Source organism: Heterodontus francisci, chromosome 1 (assembly GCF_036365525.1).
Source record: "Heterodontus francisci isolate sHetFra1 chromosome 1, sHetFra1.hap1, whole genome shotgun sequence".
Lineage (NCBI taxonomy): Eukaryota > Metazoa > Chordata > Chondrichthyes > Heterodontiformes > Heterodontidae > Heterodontus > Heterodontus francisci.
The window spans coordinates 87,908,730-87,928,411 of NC_090371.1; the positions used below are offsets into that span (position 1 = coordinate 87,908,730).

Here is a 19,682-nt window from a genome sequence, read left to right on the forward strand (position 1 = left end):
AGGACTCCAGAGCTTAGATCTGATCCGTTGGTTATGGGATCGCTTAGCTCTGTCTATCGCATACTGCTTACGCAGTTTGGCACACACATAGTCCTGTGTTGTCGCTTCACCAGGTTGACACCTCATTTTGAGGTATGCCTGGTGCTGCTCCTGGCATGCCCTCCTGCACTCTTCATTGAACCAGGGTTGGTCTCCTGGCTTGATGGTAATGGTAGAGTGGGGGATATGCCGGGCCATGAGGTTACAGATTGTGGTTAAGTACAATTCTGCTGCTGCTGATGGCCCACAGTGCCTGATGGATGCCCAGTTTTGCATTGCTAGATCTGTTTGAAATCTATCCCATTGGCAGTGCCACACAACACGATGGATGGTATCCTCAATGTGAAGGCGGGACTTCATCTCCACAAGGACTGTGCGGTGGTCACTCCTACCAATACAGTCATGGACAGAAGCATCTGCGGCAGGCAGATTGGTGAGGACGAGATCAAGTATGTTTTCCCCTCGTGTTGGTTCCCTCACCACCTGCCACAGACCCAGTCGAGCAGCTATGTCCTTTAGGACTCGGCCAGCTCGGTCAGTAGTGATGCTACCGAGCCACTCTTGGTGATGGACATTGAAGTCCCCCACCCAGAGTACATTTTGTGCCCTTGCCACCCTCAGTGCTTCCTCCAAGTGGTGTTCAACATGGAGGAGTACTGAGTCATCAGCTGAGGGAGGGCGGTAGGTGATAATCAGTAGGAGGTTACCTTGCCCATGTTTGACCTGATGCCATGAGACTTCATGGGGTCCGGAGTCAATGTTGAGGACTCCCAGGGCAACTCCCTACCAAGCCACCACCTCTGGTGGGTCTGTCCTTCCGGTGGGACAGGACATACCTGGGGATGGTGATGGCAGGGACATTGTAAGGTATGATTCAGTGAGTGTGACTATGTCAGGCTGTTGCTTGACTAGTCTGTGGGACAGCTCTCCCAACTTTGGCACAAGCCCCCAGATGTTAGTAAGGAGGACTTTGCAGGTTCGATTGGGCTGGGTTTGCCGTTGTCGTTTCCGGTGCCAAGGTCGATGCCGGGTGGTCCGTCCGGTTTCATTCCTTTTTATTGACTTCGTAGCGGTTAGGTACAACTGAGTGGCTTGCTGGGCCATTTCAGAGGGCATTTAAGAGTTAACCACATTGCTGTGGGTCTGGAGTCACATGTAGGCCAGACCAGGTAAGGACAGCAGATTTCCTTCCCTAAAGGTCATTAGTGAACCAGATGGGTTTTTACAACAATCGACAGTGGTTTCATGGCCATCATTTGACTAGCTTTTAATTCCAGATTTATTAATTAAATTGAAATTCCACCTTCTGCTGTGGTGGGATTCGAACCCATGTCCCCAGAGAAATACCCTGGGTCTCTGGGTTCCTAGTTCAGTGATAATACCACTGCGCCACTGCCTACCCGTTCCTGCTCTTTTTTTAAATGCTTCTCTCTCTCTCGCTGTGCTTTGTTGCCCTGTCATTGTCAAAGGGGTCAAGGATCTGCCTTCAGTTATTGAAGAGCCTTGAGAGGATTGTCTTCAATCTACTTTTCCTCTGCCCCCTCAGGCCCCACACGCACATCCACATGGTTGTCTGGAGTGGTTCAGCTCCTGGCAATGGGGAGATGCATGGCTGGCCCATCACGCCCACCCATCGCTCAATAGACCTGATGAATGAGGCCATGCTGTGGAGGTCTCTGTGCGCTCCATGCATTGACTTGGTGCTGTGCTCCATGTATCTCTGCATGAGGATCAGCACTCTGTCAGTGGAGGACGCCATGCGCTCACATGCCAGAGAAATGGCGGCACTTATGCCACGGATAGACCTGTCTATTGTTTGTGTATGGGAATGCATTGCCTCTGGAAATTCCAACAGATGTTCACAGATTTGATGCTGCTACTGAAGCATCTACTGCTTTGCTGATGCCACCCAAGGTTCGCCATCTGCATGGAGCTGAACATTGATGGGCCTCTCCTCACTCCTCTGAGGAGGAGTGGCCGCAGCTTTCACTGCCTCTTTTACCTCCTCTTACGGCGCTTATCACCCTTTCAACACATGCAACAGAACCCACCGATGAGAGGGTACCTGTGCTGGTGGAGGATGCACTAAAATAAAGTAATGCGGTATCTTGAGATGGTGTTGCATCCTCTGATCTTTCCAGTGTAGCAGGAGTCCTGGTCTCTTTCTCATCGGCTGCTGGACCTAACGGGGAGACACAATTTAAGTGAAATAGCTGCCACTACAATCAACCCCTGCTGCCTTGTCTTGATCAAGTGCTTCAAATGGCTAAAGGCCCAAACAGGTGCCAAAGCCTGGCAGCGGGCGAATAAAATTGTGGCCCACATGTGCGGGCCGCACGCCGCCATGCCGCCACGATCTATTGCGCGGCGGCTCATTTAAATGTGCTGGTCGGCCCGCGCCCCCCAATTACATGGAGGGGGTGGGATCTCCAATGCTGACAATGGTGTCAGCTGCCTGTCTGCAGGCACTGACACCATTTTTAAAGGGTAGCCAGCTCTGCCGGCTCATTTACATTTTTAAAGGGAACCACCCCCCGCCCTCCCCGACTGTTCGTATCAAAAGTTTATCGCCTCTTTTCCACCCCACAATAACAAAATTAAGTATTTCCAACCTCTACCACCTAGAATGACAAGGGCAGCAGTTGCATGGGAACACCACCACCTGCAAGTTCCCCTCCAAGCCTCACACCATACTAACTTGGAACTATATTGCCTTTCCTTCCCTGTCACTGGGTCAAAATCCTGGAACTCCCTTCCTAACAGCTCTGTCAGTGTACCTACATTCTAAAGACTGCAGCGGTTGAAGAAGGCAGCTCACTACCACCTTCTCAAGGGCAATTAAGGATGGGCAATAAATGCTGGCCTAGCCAGTGATGCCCACATCCCACAAACGAGTAAAAATTTCACCCCCCAAACTGAACAAAGTTCACAGGGCCTTCCCACCATCCCCTACACTAATGATGAAAGTTTGACTCCGCCCCGCCACCACACTAAAATTCTTACATTCCTCCCTTCCCCACCACTGCAGCGCCTGCTTTCCTCAGATAGGAAAGTGAAGGCGCGGGAGGTGTTGGCTGCCATTCTGAAGATCGCGGTCCGACGGTTAGATCGCAGTAAATTCATTTAAATGTATTAATTTCATTAATTAACATATATAAATCTGGGTCCCATCGCCCAGCGGTGGAGGGGAAGGGGGGGTGGAGCGACCACCATGGAGCCTTGCCGACACCTTGAAGATCGGGCCTAGCCCTTGCGGTATTGGGCTGCTCCTCCATTGGTGTCACCATCCTGATGGAAGGCAGTCCACCTCCTGTTGATGCTCCCTGGCATTATGGGCATGCTTCTCTGGCAAGCAGAGACATATGCAGTGTCACTCCTGTCTCATGTTTCATCTGCATTTGCCATTCTGAGGCACTGTAAATGTGCAACACTACACTGCTGTAATCGCATGGTGACACGGCCATTCAGCCATCTCTGTGCAGCGTTCACCTGTCACTGACCATGGGGCTCGGATCCGCATTAATTGGGCACCTCAGTGTTGATGTTGGTGCCTGGTATTGCCCCATGCATGGGTCTACCACCTGATCGCACATTTCATGGGCACCTTTTAATTCATGCTGGGCTTCTAGTTTGCAACACTAAGCACTACTGACCTTTCTCGATCATAGCAGGTCATTAAATCTCTTCCTGCACTGTATCTAGGTTCTTGCAACAACTCTTCGGCTGCTTACTGTGTCTGCCACCTCCAGCCATGCCTTCTTGATGAGCCTTGCTGGCCGCCTCCTCCCATCTGCTGGAAATAGAACATTTTTTCTTTTACTTCCTGCTGCAGTGCCTCCAGGGAGGCATCGCTGAGTTGTGGAGTGACTCTTCCTCAAGCCATTCCTCTGCTGACTCCATTCCTGTACACCCCCTCCTTTTTGCCTGTTTCTGCAGCCTCCCTGAATGCTTCACATGCATTGTTAAAAATGACACCTCAGAGCCAGTTGCTGGTACTATGATCTGGCCGGCTCCCCTGCCTGCTGGTCCTGAATTAGCTTTTCCTCGTAAAATCGCCGAGGAAGTCCCACTGCCTGCCCATGCGTGCCAGCGACCCAGATATCCTACAATTGGTAAAATTCAGGCTGGAATATTTTCAAATTATTTGGATCTTTTGTTGAGGCTGTGATGGGGGAAATTATGTATATGAGGATTTCCTCTGAGCTTCTCCTGCTCCCGTACTATTGTTTTACTGGAACCGCAGGGGAAACCCTGTTTATGTCCATAGTTATTGTGGTGGAGTGGGAGCAGCTCAAGGAGATTTCTAGCCTCTATATTCTTTATGGATAGATGAGCTAAATAGGCTGCCTAATCCATATGTTATCTCGTGATGAGACTAATTAGGATTTAATTAATTCCAACATATATGTTTTTTATGAATTTTTACAGTGATGGGGTTGTTCTGGTATGAAGTAAAATGAAGTACTAAAATATTAATATTTTAGGAAAAATTCATGCACATGTATAGGAACTTATTGGTGGCATAAGGTCACGATCTGTAATATAGAAACATTATCTGTGAAATATATAGAAAGATGATAGGTGGTTCCAAAATAACAGTTGTATAGATGGAGTTGCTAAAATATGAATCAAATGTTTGAATAAAATGCCATGAGGGTATATCAGAAGTTTTAGACTAATGTTAAAGACAATCACAGTGTGCTGTTTTACCAGTGACTAAATTAAATATATTGCATTCAAAATTTTAAAAATTATGAACTTATAATGCATCTATAATATCTGGCTATAATACATATTAAAAGGTTACTTCGAACCTTTTTGTTCATACGTGAAATATTACAATATACTGACACATCTTGCTTCTTTCACTGCAATAAAAACAATGCCTTTTAACTTATTTACAAGATATTTTTGTTATTTATATTGGAAGTATTAAATGAATCGCACTTACTTCTTTCAGCTGATTCCACAAGTTTCATCTCTATCCTGGTATACCACTGTCGTACCCTTAATGCTGGTACTGATAATAACAGCAGTGAAAGATGCCATTGATGATTATGTAAGTTCTTTTTGTAATTCTATGTCTTTATTTGCTTTAAGAAAAATAGACCCATGATTCAGTGTCATTTTAAAGGTTAATTTCCGCAGGGGTTTTATTGATTATCCGCTGTAACTTCAACTGAGTAAATGCTGTTTTTCGATATTTTCATGGTTCTTCAGCCGAACCTATGTAGAATTAAATAGAATTTACAGCACAGGAACTGGCTATTTGGCCCAACAGATCTGTGCTAGTGTTTCTGCTCCACACAAGCCTCTTCCCACCCTAATTCATCTAACACTATCAGCATATTCTTCGATTCCTTCCTCCATCAGGTACTTGTTTTTGTCTAGCTTCTCCTTAAATGTAACTATGCTACTCATCACAACTATGTTGTATCTATGTAGTATCAAGTTCTATATTCTAATCACTGTCTGGATAAAGAAATTTTCCTGAATTCCTTATTGGATTTATTATTATAGTGTACTGATACTCTCTCACAAGAGGAACCATCTTCACTACAACTACCCTATCAAACTCTCTCATGTTTTTAAATACCTCGATTGTCATCCCTTAGCCTTCTCTCTTTGAGAAAAAAAAAAGTCCTAGCCTGTTCAAGTTTTCCTGATTGGTATAATTCCAGTTCATGTACCATCCTTGCAACTCTTTCTTGTGTCTTTTTCAGTGCCTCTATAGGGCAGATGAGTGGGGAGATTTCTGTGGAACTTCATTCCCTGTGTGTTTTAGAAATGTAGGCTCAGGAATTATGCCGTTATTAATGTATACATTCCCAATGTGTTTGTTTGAAATTCCTGTCTCTACTATTTTAGCTGAGGCTTCAGCCCATTTATTTTAAAATCTCTGTTGAAATAGTGGAGGGAAGAATTTCAGACAAATGGGGCTAGATTTTAAGAGCCCGCAGCCGATCTCGGTGGTGAGCTCAAAAAATGGCGGCCCACCCATGTGGGCCGCATGCCTTAGAGTCGCCGCAATCTTAAGCGCGGCGGCTCATTTAAATAGCCGTGGAGGGGTCGGGCTGTCCGTCCCCGGCAATGGTGTCAGCTGCCTGTGCTGCTGCCATTTTAAAAGTGCAGCCAGCCCTGCCGCTCTATTTAAATTTTTTAAGTCCTACCCCCCCAAAATTAAATATATTTCTAACGCCCCTTTCCCAACCTCCCCAAAAACTATTTGCCCTTCCACCCTAAATACAGTTACCTTTTACATCTGACCTTCCTCCCAAACTGCACAAAGTTTAAGGTTCAACCATTCCCACCATCCCATACAGCCATTACATGCATTTGACAACTCCCCACCTGCCCGTACTGATAAACCTACCTCCTCCCCACCAGTGTAGCACCTCATTTCCCCAGACGTGAGTGTTGGTTCTCTAGAGAGTGAGTCTGGGGAGTGAATAATGGAAAATAAGGAAATGGCAGAGGAATTGAACAGATTTTTTGCATCTGTCTTCACTGTAGAAGATACAAGTAACTTCCCAGAAATAATTGTGAATCAACAGTTGAAAAGGAGGAAGGAGCTTAAAACAATTACCATCACCAGGGAAAGGGTACTGAGAAAATTATAACTAAAAGCTGACAAGACCCCAGGTCCTGATGGACTTCATCCTAGGGTCTTAAAAGAAATGGGTGCTGAAATAATGGATGCATTGGTTTTAATTTTCCAAAATTCCCTAGATTCTGGAAAGGTTCCATCAGATTGGAAAATAGTAAACGTAATTGCTATTTAAGAAAGGAGAAAGACAGAAAGCAGGAAACTACAGGCCTGTTAGCTTAACATCTGTAATAGAGAAAATGCTAGAATCCATTATTAAGGAGGTTATAGCAGATCATTTAGAACCTCTGAATGCAATCAGGCAGAGTCAACATGCTTTTGTGAAAGGGAAATCATGTTTGACTAAAATATTAGAGTTCTTTGAGCAAGTAACAAGCAACATGGATAAAGGGGAACCTGTGGATGTGGCGTACTTGGATTTCCAGAAGGCATTTGACAAGGTGCCTCATCAAAAGTTACGAAACAAAATAAGAGCTCATGGTATCAGGGTAACATATTAGCATGGATGGTTAGCTAACAGGAAACAGAGAGTAGGCATAAATGAGTCGCTTTCAGGTTGGCAAGCTGTAACTAGTGGAGTGCCACAGGAATCAGTGTTGGGGTCTCAACTATTTACAATCTATATCAATGACTGGAATGAAGGGACAGAAAGTATGGTTGCTAAATTTGCTGATGCCACAAAGATATGTAGGAGAGTAGGTTGTGAAGAGGACATAAGGAGTCTGCAAAGGGATATAGATAGGTTAAGTGAATGGGCAAAGATTTGGCAGATGGAGTATAATGTGGGAAAGTGTGAACTTGTCCACTTTGGCCAGAAAAAATAGAAAAGCAACATATTATTTAAGTGGTGAGAGATTGCAGAACTCTGAGATGCAGAGGGATCTGGTGTCCTAGTACACGAAACACAAAATGTTAGTATGCAGGTAAGCAAATGATTAAGAAGGCAAATGGAATGTTGCCGATTATTTCAAGGGGAATGGAATATAATAGTAGAGATGTTTGCTGCAGTTGTAGAGGACATCGGTGAGACCACATCTAGAGTATTGTGTACAGTTTTGGTCTCCTTACTGAAGAAAGGATATAATTGCATTGGAAGCAGTTCAGAGTAAAGGCCTGCTCGGGTATAAAAGTGAAACCCGACCCGGGCCTGACCCGACCACAGCTAACCCGAACCCAACCCGGGCCTGAGTCCTTTAATATTTTTTCGCGCCCAACCCAACCCAACCCGATACAAATATTGCAATAAATTTAATGATATCAAACATGTCATTGTGACCTACCTTGTCCAAATGGTGGTACCAGTGATCCTGTTCATCCGTTTGGCAGCAGGCTATTCCTGCAGATGGAGTCATGGGGAATCATAGGTGAACCTGATCCCGTGAGTTCCCGGAAGCAGCACTGTCCAGCCCGACCCGACCCGAGCCCGAATGCTGGACTCGGAATATAGATTCGACCCGACCTGACCCCGACACATGTAGTCGGGTCTAGCCGGGTTCGGGTTGGGTAGCCAGGCTTCAGTTCAGAGAAGGCTCACTTGACTGATTCCTGGGAAGAGAGGGTTATCGTATGAGGAAAGATTGGACAGGTTGGGTCTGTATTCATTGGAGTTTAGAAAAATGAGAGGTGATCTTATTGAAACATATAAAATCCTGAGGGGACTTGACAGGGTGGATGTTGAAAGAACGTTTCCTCTTGTGGGAGTGAGTGAAACTAGGGGGCACAGTTTAAAAATAAGAGGTCTCCCATTTAAAAGGGATTTAACAGAGATGCGGAGAAATGTTTTTGCTCAGAGGGTGTGAGTCTGTGGAACTGTCTTCCCCGAAGAGCAGCGGAGGCAGGGTCATTGAATATTTTTAAGACAGAGGTAGATAGATTCTTGACAATCAGGAGTATCGGGTGTAGGCAAGAAAGTGGAATTGTGTCCACAAATAGATCAGCCATAATCTTATAGAATGGCAGAGTAGGCTCGAGGGGCCAAATAGCCTTCTCCTGCTCCTAGTTCGTATATTCATATCACATTAGCATCCCACTTCCTGACCAAACACAGATGGTGTGTGTGATGATGACCCACGCTCTGTGAATGAATTTAAAAGAACCCCAGCAGGGATTAGAATTGTTGCAAGAAACCTTGCTTGTGAAGGCTAGTGGAGGCAGGAATGGAAGGAAAACGTGGGAAAGCTGCTGTCCAGTTCTCTGATTGTTCCCTGGAGATTATGCTGGAGATGGTGAGACGCAGAAGGAATGTGCTCTTTCCTCCACCACCCAAACTAAAGAGGTGCACCTGGAAGTTGTGGAGGTTGACGGCAGCAAGAATGTGGTGTGCTGCACCTGGATATAGTGTTGGAAAAAAATTAATTACCTCATTAGGTTAGGAAAGATGAGTGGCATACCACTTTGAGGTGGCATCCATCACTGTTCCCTAACATTCTCCTGCACAGCCTTACTCTGACTGATGCACCTCGCAGTTCCGTTACATTCCTTTTCTCGAGGCATCTCCTGAAATCTCCATCCGAGCAGCCAGTATTTGCACTCACCCTCATCCTTTAGCCGTTGCACATCCATCCCTCGCTGTCACGCTCCACTAATGTTCTCATTCCATCCTCAACACACATTTCATTTCTTACACTTATGACTCTCTGCTTCCTCTCATTGCACGAGCAGAGAGCACACAACTCCAGGCAAAAACAGAGAACTGAGGGTGGCCCTTCAGTCATAGCCACCCTGACCACATTGGAGGAGGACATCTTGGACATCAGCTGACACACACATTAGGCATTGGTGATGGAGAAATAGAGGTGGCCCAGAGATCTGGTGACAGCATTAGATATCACTCTGCCATGTGGCACTTGACAGTCACTCAGTTGAATTGATATAACCACTAACTGAAATGTCATGATGTGCACTATGTTGAGTTTGTTCCCCTTCCCCATGTCTGCACTTTGTCATGTCTTTGATCTCCCACAGGTGGAGCTGCTGTGGGAGGGGACTGAGGAGTCCTCGGAGGAGGTACGCACTCTGAGGATGCACCATCATATGACTGATGCAAACCCTCCACCAGCACATACATGCACATATGAACAGAAGAAATAGGGCTGGAGTACTGTGTGCACTTTTGGTCTCCTTATGTAAGGAATGACATGCTTGCCCCAGAGGGAGTGCAACAAAGGTTCACTTGGAGTCTGCTCTGCAATTCAACAAGTTCTTCTACCTCAACTCCACTCCCTGTACTATCCCCTTACCCCTTAATTCCCTTAGTATCCAAAAATTTATTGACATCTGTCTTGAGCATACTGACTGACTGAGCATCCACAGCTCCCTGGGGTAGACAATTCCAAAGATTCACAACCCTTTAAATGATAACATTTCTTCTTATCTCAGTCCTAAATGGTTGTCCCCTTATTCTGAGACTGTGACCCTGTGTTCTTGATTCCCTAGCCAGGGAAAACATTTTCTCAGCATCTACCCTGTCAAGCTCCTTAAGAATTTCATGTTTCAATTAGATTACCTGTCATTCTTCTAAACTCCAGGGAATAAAGGCCTAGACTGCTGAATCTTTCCTCATCCCAGAAACCAGTCCAGTGAACCTTCATTGCACTCCCTCTGGGGCAAGTATGTCATTCCTTACGTAAGGAGACCAAATGTGCACACAGTACTCCAGGTGTAGCCTCACCAATGCCCTCTTTACTCATACTCCAAACCCTTTATAATCAAAGCTAACATACCATTTGCCTTCCTAATTGCTTGCTGTTTCTGCATGTTAACTTTCTGTGATTCATGTATAGGGACTCCCAGTTCACTCTGAATGCACACATTACGCCATCTCTCATTATTCAAAAAATATTTTGCGTTTTTATTTTTCTCCTGAAATGTATAACTTCACACTTTGCCAATTTGTATTCCATTTGTCATGTTCTTATCCACTCACCCAACCTGTGTATATCCTGCAGCCCCCTCGTGTCCTCTTCACTATTTACTTTCCCACCTAACTCTGTATCGTCAGCAATCTTGGATATGTCACACTTAGTCCCCTCATCTAAATCATTAATATAGATTGTATGTAGGCGAGGCCCAATTACTGATCCTTGCGATGTTCCACTAGTTACAGCCTGCCAACCCAAAAATATCCTGTTTACTCCTAATCTCTGTTTTCTGTCCATTAACCGATCCTCAATCCATGCTAATATATTGCCCCCAGTCCAATGAGTCCTAATTTTATGTAACATTATAAGCCTCTTTGTTTGATCTTATGTTATCTTTAACTTGTCTTGTTAGCTACAGTTGGACCACTTTTTCTCTGGGGTTTTTGTGCCTTAAAGGAATGTTTATTTGTTTCAAATTATGTAAGAATTCTTGAATTGCTGGCCATTGTTTGTCTGCCATCATATCTTTTAAACTAGTTTTCTACTCCACCTTAGCCAACTTGCGCCTCATACCTATGTAGTTTGCTTTGTTTAGATTTAAAATCCTAGTTTTGGGCTTAACCACATCACTTTCAAACTCAATCTAAAATTCACTACAAAGAAAATTAATTAACCTTTTCTCATTGCACAATACTAGATCCAAAATAGCCTGTTCCCTAATTGATTCCTTGACATATTAATCTATAAAACTATCTTTTATACATTCCATGAACTCGTCCTCCACATTATTACTGCAAATTTGGTTTGCCTAGTCTATATGAAAATTAAATGTCCCTATAATTGCTTTATTATCCTTATAACTTTCACCTCTAATTTTCTGATTTACACTCTGCCCAACACTACAACTAATGTTAGGAGGCCCATAAACAGCTCCCACCAATGTTTTCTGCCCCTTACTGTTTCTTAGCTCCACCCAAATTGATTCTACTTCTCAATTTTCTGAGCCATTACTCTTTCGCTCTCTTGTTTTATTCCATCCTTTATTTGGGTTATGCCTCCTCTTTTTCCATTTTCCCTATCTCCTAAAAGTTAAGTAGTGTGGAATATCCCAACCTTGGTCACTTTGCAACCATGTCTCCATAATGGCTATTAGCTCAAACCTATTAATTTCCATCTGTGCTGTTATTTCATCTTATTTGTTGTGAATGCTTCATCCATAAGTGTCGGAAGGCAGCTGACCTTCAATTGAGGAGATTGTAGTGGCCTTGTAGGGCGTACCCAAGAGGCTCTGGGTTTAGAGAGCCCGGCTTCAGACTACATGATCAGGGCCTGAGCTACAACACTCTGAGCTGGCTGACTAACAGGCAACAGCAAAGGCATTGTCAGAGTGGGAGGGGTGGGAACATAAGTGCTATCATCCAGAGCAAGTGTAGTAGGTTTTTCTCCCATGGAGCCATTGCTGCTCTCCCGGGGCAGCTCCTCAGCAATACTATAGTTCTGTTGGAGAACAGAATGATGAACTGCTCTGATGCCCAGGAAGCCCCTTTGAGCCATGGTATCCAAAGCCACGTTGGTAACAGTCTGATCTTCCACTGCAGCAGTCAGACTTTTGATGGAAGCTGTTTGTGCTGCAGTGAAATCAGTTTGTACTGCAACACAAGCTGTGGCCTGGACCATTAGATGCTGCACCATGGTGGATTCCAGAGGTGTGCTGATGGAATTGACAACCCATTTGATGTTAGAAAGGACGGGCTCCCAGCTCTTGGCAAAATCCTGCACCGAGTTGATACTGGACTCCTCCATCTTCCTTGACATTGTGCGCAGGCTTTCTGGCAGACTTTGCAATGTATCAAGCATTTAGTTATGTACACCCATCTGTAGCCTCGCCCTCAGACAAAGCTGCACATGCTGCCTCCTGCCATGCTGACCGAATCTGCCCTTGCACCGGTTCAGGTTGAGCTGTCTTTGACGTGGCCCTTGTGGTCTCCAAAACCTAGAGGCCATTCGCCCTGGGCATCTCCTCTGTCAGAGCAGGGGATCGAGCAGCCTGCCTCCAGTTCTGCTGAAATCACAGGGGCTGCACCAAGTAGGAGCAATAGGAAGCAGATGAGAAAGACATATAGTTGCACAAGGGGATTCACTTGGCTGTGCATAGCAATGTTTATGACATATTAATGTTTATTTCAGTGAATGAAACACTTAGGGCTGAATTTTACTGCTAGCATAGCGATCCCATCGTCAAGTTGAATTGTGCTGAAGAATGAGTGGCAGGACATTGGGCGTGATCCTCCTGGAGGTGGCGAATTAAACTGCCTCTGGGGGTGCGTCCAATTATGGATGGTGGGTGGGCACTGGACCCGGGTGGGCCAATAAGGGCAGCTAGCAGCCCAAATAAGAATGGTGTCTGCTGCTCAGAGAAGTAGAGGGCGCCACAAGGTGAAGGCATGCTACTAATACTGGAACTGGCAGACAAATCCTAATGCCCAGACTATCAGGTGGATCTGTCTGCAGGGGAAATGCTTCCACTTCAAAGCATTTGCCTGCAGATGTGACTAATGAAACCTATAACTCATTTAAAGTTAACACTGCATATTCATTTCATGGTGCTCTGATGCCCTGCTGTGCTCTCACCCTCCTGTGAGGGGATGAGCTGCAAACACAGTGAGGGTCTCGTGCACCTCCAGCATTGCTCTAGGAAAATGCTGGTTAATTAGGGTATAATGGCATTTATTGGCTCCTGCCGCTGCTGGACAGGGTGCCGTCTGGACACACAGCCTGCACCTGGGAAAAAGGGCCAAGGGGGGGAAACATTTTTAAAAACATTTTTCAGCCCCCTCCCAACTCTAAATCTGCCTTCAAGGGGCTGGGAAAATCCCCCCCCCCCCCTCCCCTTTATTTGAACTCCTCTTTGTGATAGCTTCTATTTTGTTGCATTCCAAATTCAGCCCAGACAATAGCCTTCAGGTGAATGGTAAGATCAGGTCTTAAGAGGAGGAAAATATAAAATAAAATAATGATGTCAGCACAAGGAAAGCAGCTGATTGGTGAGTAGCTGGTGAATATTTATTTATTTAAGTCTTAAGTTTACTTCTGTCAAGTCAGTTGATAGTCCAGTAAATAGAGGCATGACATGGCACCTCAGTCCCATGGACTGCACATCTGTGCCGTGTGGGAACTCCAGGATGCTTCTCGTTTCCTGGATAACCACATACGCAGGAGGTGTCACCAGCCGGGTTTCTGAGCTTGAGCAGGAGCTGGCATTGCTGCGATGCATGTATGATGCTGAGAGTTTTGTGGATAGCATGTTACTGGATGTGGCCATCCCACAGCTTAAGCGTGTGCAGGCTGAGAGGAAATGGGTGATCACCAGATAGTCAAGGATGACCAGGCAGGTACTGCAGGAATCCTCTGTGTGCATCTTACTCTCCAACTGGTATTCAGTTCGGAATACTGGTGAGAGTGAGGTTCCTCTGGGAAGTGCAGCCAGAGCCAAATGCATGGCACCATGGATGGCTCAGTTATACAAGAGAATGGGAGGAAGATTGGGAATGCAATAGTGATAGGGGATTCTATAGTTAGGGGAACAGACAAGTGTTTCTGTGCCATAGGCATGAATCCAGGATAGTATGTTGCCTCCCTGATGCTAGGGTTCAGGATGGCACTGTGTGGCTGCAGAGCACTCTTGAGGGGGAGGGTGAACAGCTAGAAGTCGTGGTCCATATCGGTACCAATGATACAGGTAGAAGGAAGGATGAGGTCCTGTAGGCAGATTTTAGGGAGTTAGGAAGGAGCTAGCAAGCAGGACCTCAAAGGTAGTAATTTCTGGATTGCTCCCTGTGCCATGTGCTAGTGAGTATAGAAATAGGAGGATAGAGCAGGTGAATGGATGGCTGGAGAGATAGTGCAGAAGGGAGGGCTTTGACTGGTTCTGGGGGAGATGGGATATGTACAGGCTGGACAGATTGTACTTTAACAGAGCCAGGACCAATGTTCTTGCGGGGTGTTTTGCTAGTGCTAATGGAGAGGGTTTAAAATAACTTGGCAGGGGGATGGAAATCAGGATGTAACATCAGAAAGGAAAAACAAAGTGCACAAAGAATTGGGAGATACAGATAGCACTAGTCAAAGAAATAGTAAGGTATTAAGTGAAATCAGAATAAGAGGGAATGCAATAAGGTCTAAATTTGGTTTACAGTGCATGTATGTGAACACACAGATGATGGTAAATAAGGTTGGCGTGCTGCAGCCACAGATAGTCTGGCTCAAGAAAGGGCAGGACTGGGTACTAATTAATCCTGGATGCAAGGTGTTCAGAAAAGATAGGGAAGGAAAGAAAGGAGAAAGAGTGGCAGTATTGATTAACGATAATATTACAGTGCTGGAGACAGAAGCTGTTTTAGAGGGGTCAAGGGCAGAATCTATTCAGTTGGAGTGAAGGAACAATAAAGGCTACATCACACTTCTGGGTGTATTCTGTAGGCCACCAACTGCTGGGAAAGACATAGAGGAACAAATTTGCAAGGAAAATTATAGAGCGATGCAAAACTATCGTGTAGTTATAATGGGGTACTTTAAGTATCCTAACAGGCTGGATAGTAATAGTGTAAAGGGCAGAGAGAGGGAAGAGTTTAAGGAGAATTTTCTAGATTACTATGTTTCTGGCCCAACGTGGAAGGAGGCAGTGCTGGATTTGGTTCTGGGGAATGAGATGGGTCAAGTGAATCAAGGATCAGTAGGAGAACATTTGGGAACAGTGATTATAATATCATAAGGTTTAGGTTAGTTCTGGAAAACAGCAAGGAGCAATCTAGAGTAAAAAAAATAATTAATTGGGGAGGGTCAATTTCAGGGGGGTGAGAATGGGACTCGCCCAGGTATATTGGAATCAAAGGTTGTCAGGCAAAATTGTAATTGAACAGTAGGCTGTCCTTAGGAGGAGATGGTTCAGGTACAGATAAGGTACTTTCCCATGAAACAAAGCCAAAGCTCCCTGAATGACGAAAGAGATGGGGAGTAATATAAGGTCACTGGGCCGGATGAGATACATCCGAGGATATTGAGGGCAGTAAGGGTTGAAATTGTGGAGGCACTGGCCATAATTTTTCAATTCTCCTTGGATACAGGAGTGGTGCCAGAGGACTAGAGAACTGCAAACTTTTGTTCAAAAAGAGCTGTAAGGATAAGGTCAGTTAGTTCAACCTTGGTGGTGGGAAAGTGTTCAGAAACAATATTCTGGTACAAAATTAACAGTCACTTGAACAATTGTGAATTAATTAAGGAAAGCCAGAATGAATTTGTTAAGGGCAAATCATGTTTAACTAATTTGAGTATTTTGATGAGATAACACCGACGGTTAATGAGGGTAATGCGGTGTACATAACAGGCTTGTCAGTAAAGTTAAAGCCCATGGAATAAAAGAGGCTGTGACAGCATGGATACAAGGTTGGCTAAGTGACAGAGAGAGTATTGGTGAACGGTTGGTTTTCAGAAGTTAGGTCGACAGTGGGGTTCTGCAGGGGTCGGTACTAGGACAACTGCTTTTCTTGATCTGTGTTAATGACGTAAACTTGGGTGTGCAGGGCACGATTTCAAAATTTGCTGATGGCATAAAACGTGGAGAGTTTTGAACTGTGACGTGCATAAAAATAGATTTCAAGAGGACATAGGCTGGTCAACTGGACAGACATTTGGCAGATGAAATTTAATGCAGAGAAGTGTGAAGTGATATATTTTGGTAGGAAGAACAAGGAGAGGCAATATAAAATAAAGGATACACTTCTAAAGGGGTATATGCGCACAAATCGTTGAAGGTGAAAGGATAGGTTGAGAAAGTGGTTTGAAGGCATATGGGATCCTGAGCTTTATAAATAGAGGCATAGAGTGTACAAAAGCCAGGAAGTTATGGTGAACCTTTATAAAACACTGAATTGGCCTCAACTGGAATATTGAGTCCAATTCTGGACACTTTAGGAAGGATGTGATGGCAGGAGAGAGGGTGCAGGAATGGTTCCAGGGAGGTGGGACATCAGTTTCATGGATAGATTGGAGAAGCCGGGGCTGTTCTTGGAGAAGAGAAGGTTGAAAGGAGATTTGACAGAGGTGTTCAAAATCGAGAGTGGTCTGGACAGCATAGATAAGGAGAAACTGTTCCCATTAAGGGAAGGGTCGAGAACCAGGGAATACCGATTTAAGGCAAAAGAACCAAAGATGACACGAGTAAAAACTTTTTCATGCAGCTTGTGGTTAGGATCTGGAATGCACTGTATGAAAGTGTGCTGGAGGCAGATTCAATCGTGATTTTCAAAAAGGAATTAGATAATTATTGGAAGCAAAAAAAGTTGCAGGGCTACGGAGAAAGGGAATGGGAGTAGGACGAGCTGAGTTGCTCTTGCAGAGACACAGCATGGCTGAATGGCCCCCTTCTGTGCTGTAATCATTCTGTGGTTCTATGAAAGAGTGTGAATGTAACAATTATTGGGTTGTTAACAGTTGGAATGAGTTGTTTTTCCAAAGGGTTGCGCAATGGGTTTCTGTTGGCACTGTCAGATGCCCTCATGTACTCAGATTAGGTAAAGCATGCCTGGATGAGGCTGTCGCAGGCTGCAGGTACCATGACCACACCTGGCTTCTCCTCCTCAGAGGATGCCAATTGTTCTTTACCTTCCTCTTCCTGCAGCTCCACTCCAGTCTGCAATACGATGTTACGAAGGGCAGAGCAGACCACAACTATTCTGGAGACCCTTAATGGAGCATAATGAAGGATGCCTCCAAATCTGTCGAGGCACCTGAAGCATATCTTGAGCAACCGAATCACATTCTATTATCTCCTTTGTGGTCATATGGCTGCAGTTGTATCTCTTCTCTGGTTCACTGGTAGGGTTCCTTACAGGAGTCATCAGCCAGGCCTTCATAGGGCAGCCCTCGCCACCTGTCGGGAGATGTGACAGCCACAGAATGAATGAATCATGGCAGCTCCCTGGATATCTAGCACAAATAAGCATGATGACCTTCAGGTGATCACAAATTATCTGAACATTGTTGGAATGGAATCCAGGCTGCTCTGAGGGGACCTTGATTCACACATGTGTGCATTCCATGACTTCCTAAACCTATGGAAATGCAGTCACTGCAGTGAAACTTACAACCCTCTGTGTTTGACTGGCCTCATTTGTGGGAAAGTGCACAAAAGTGGGGGAAAAACAATATATCAGTGACTTGGGAGATGCATTTATGGGCAGCAGATTGTGAGATCCTAGAGATGTTATTCAGAAATTTCTGGAAGGATCCATAGGCAAAGCAATTCAGGGCTGTCGTGATCTTGATGGCCACTGTCGTTGCGTCCCCACCTGATCCTCTTGGAAGGAGGTCTTCATGTCTTCTTCCAGGAGGCTAATGATGTTGGCAACAACTTGCCATGAAAGTCTGAATATCCTGAGGCATTTTTGCTCTGTCATACTGTGAAACTCACCCTCAGTTTGTATACCCTATACTGGGGATATCGCCTCCTTCCAGCTGCCATCCCCTCTGTCCTGTGGAACAGCGTAGGGCTGTGGAGAAGGAAACTGCTGTTGGTGTTGTTGCTGCTTCTGGTGCTGCTGCTGCTCTTGCTGTTGTTGCTGTTCCTGGTGCGGTTGGTGTGGCTCCTGGTGCTGCTGCTGCTCTTGCTGTTGTGCGATTGGTGTGGCTCCTGGTGCTGCTGCTGCATCACTTGCTCTCATGCTGCAGTGAAGTCTGACAGCATGGAAGTTGAGATGAAGGTAGTAAACTGCAAGGTAGATGAAAGTACTTCCAAAAGTTAGAAATGACCTCCAAAGCAGTGAAATCAGGCTCTCAGCACAAATCCTGTAAACATAAACCTTTCACTGCGGCTGACCACAAGCTTTGCAATTTTACTTTTTAAAGGCTTCCTGACATGTCAGTTGCACTGTTCAGTGACTCCCCACGGTGCTCTCAATTTGTTGACTCTGCCAAGTACCTCACATCTTAAGAAACCCGTGCACAGGCTGTTAAATCCTGAATGTTAGGATAAATTCTCACTTTATTACCGCTTTGAATATATGAATTACTTAACTGACAGCTCCACGGAGGTTCCTTGCTCACTTGCAAACCTGCCTGGGTTAAACCAAGAAGTAGCAGGATCATGTCGCATTCCCATCCCAATGCTACATTGCCGGGCTTTAACCCTGCTGCCCGCACCCAAACCCACCGACCCATGGCAGTTAAAATTCTGCCCAACACTCTAGTTATAAAAATAAATAAATTAGTGTGCTTTAATCTGTCTCAAAGTAATTCAGGTTGGCGTAACAAGGGTAAAATTTTAATCATATATCCGATCTGAATTCTGATTCAGGTAGCTTAATATTGTATTGCCGATAAAAGAGACATGCTGTTGAAGCTTTTTGTCTGGCACTCATCAAGACAGATAGCTGCCATATTTCTAAAGGAACAACAATTTATACTACATGAAAAGAGGGGTGCTGATTTGATTGGCAAGTCAACTCTGGTTCCTACACAGCGAGCAATGACCTGATCTAGTCAATATATGCATAGGATTCCCACAGCTTCACATGCTGTGAGAGAGCCCCAGCCATTTGATCACTGTGCAAGCGAGATGCTGAAATAGGGCACATCAAAGCTATCTGCGGGATAATAGTTCCCTAATCCGATCATTGCTTGCTGCGTATCACGCATACTCACGAATGGGCCTAAGGCCGTCACTTTCAGACCTGAAATGTGTCCAGTCTACCTCAAATTACCCTGGAAGGGTAAGGTATCTCAAAAATTTGAGCAACAGGTGAAGCTAGCCATTTCACACTGCTACAATGGAGTAGCAACACAAGTGGTATTTTCCACTAACAGGATGCTGCTGTCAAGCCAAAAAGATGTTTTGCCCAGCACACAAATGAGTAATGTGGTAGATGAATTTTAGTGCCGGTGTGATGCCAGGTACCAACGACTGGCGGTTCATATCAAACAGCACGTCCCTTTGGCTGTTCGCAATGGACAACTGACTGTACTCGACCAGTCTCTACTCGTAAAATTCAGAACACAATATATAACATTAGATGTGATTCTGTGATTGGACAGCACTTGCTGAACAATCCTGAATGTGTTAAGAATTACATGTGCAACAAATTTAAGATTATCAGTTGAGTTCACAATGTGGCTCACGGATG

The 19,682-nt window shown here is 45.0% G+C and overlaps 1 protein-coding gene across 1 annotated transcript in view; it reads left to right on the plus strand.

The window, feature by feature from the left end:
* Window positions 1-19,682, plus strand: part of LOC137370639 (probable phospholipid-transporting ATPase IM) — a 440,540-nt gene that overhangs the window by 111,864 nt on the left and 308,994 nt on the right. Inside the window, exon 5 of the mRNA XM_068032731.1 lies at window positions 5,000-5,098. Coding sequence (XP_067888832.1) covers window positions 5,000-5,098 — 99 coding nt within the window. The remainder of the gene's footprint in view (window positions 1-4,999; window positions 5,099-19,682) is intronic.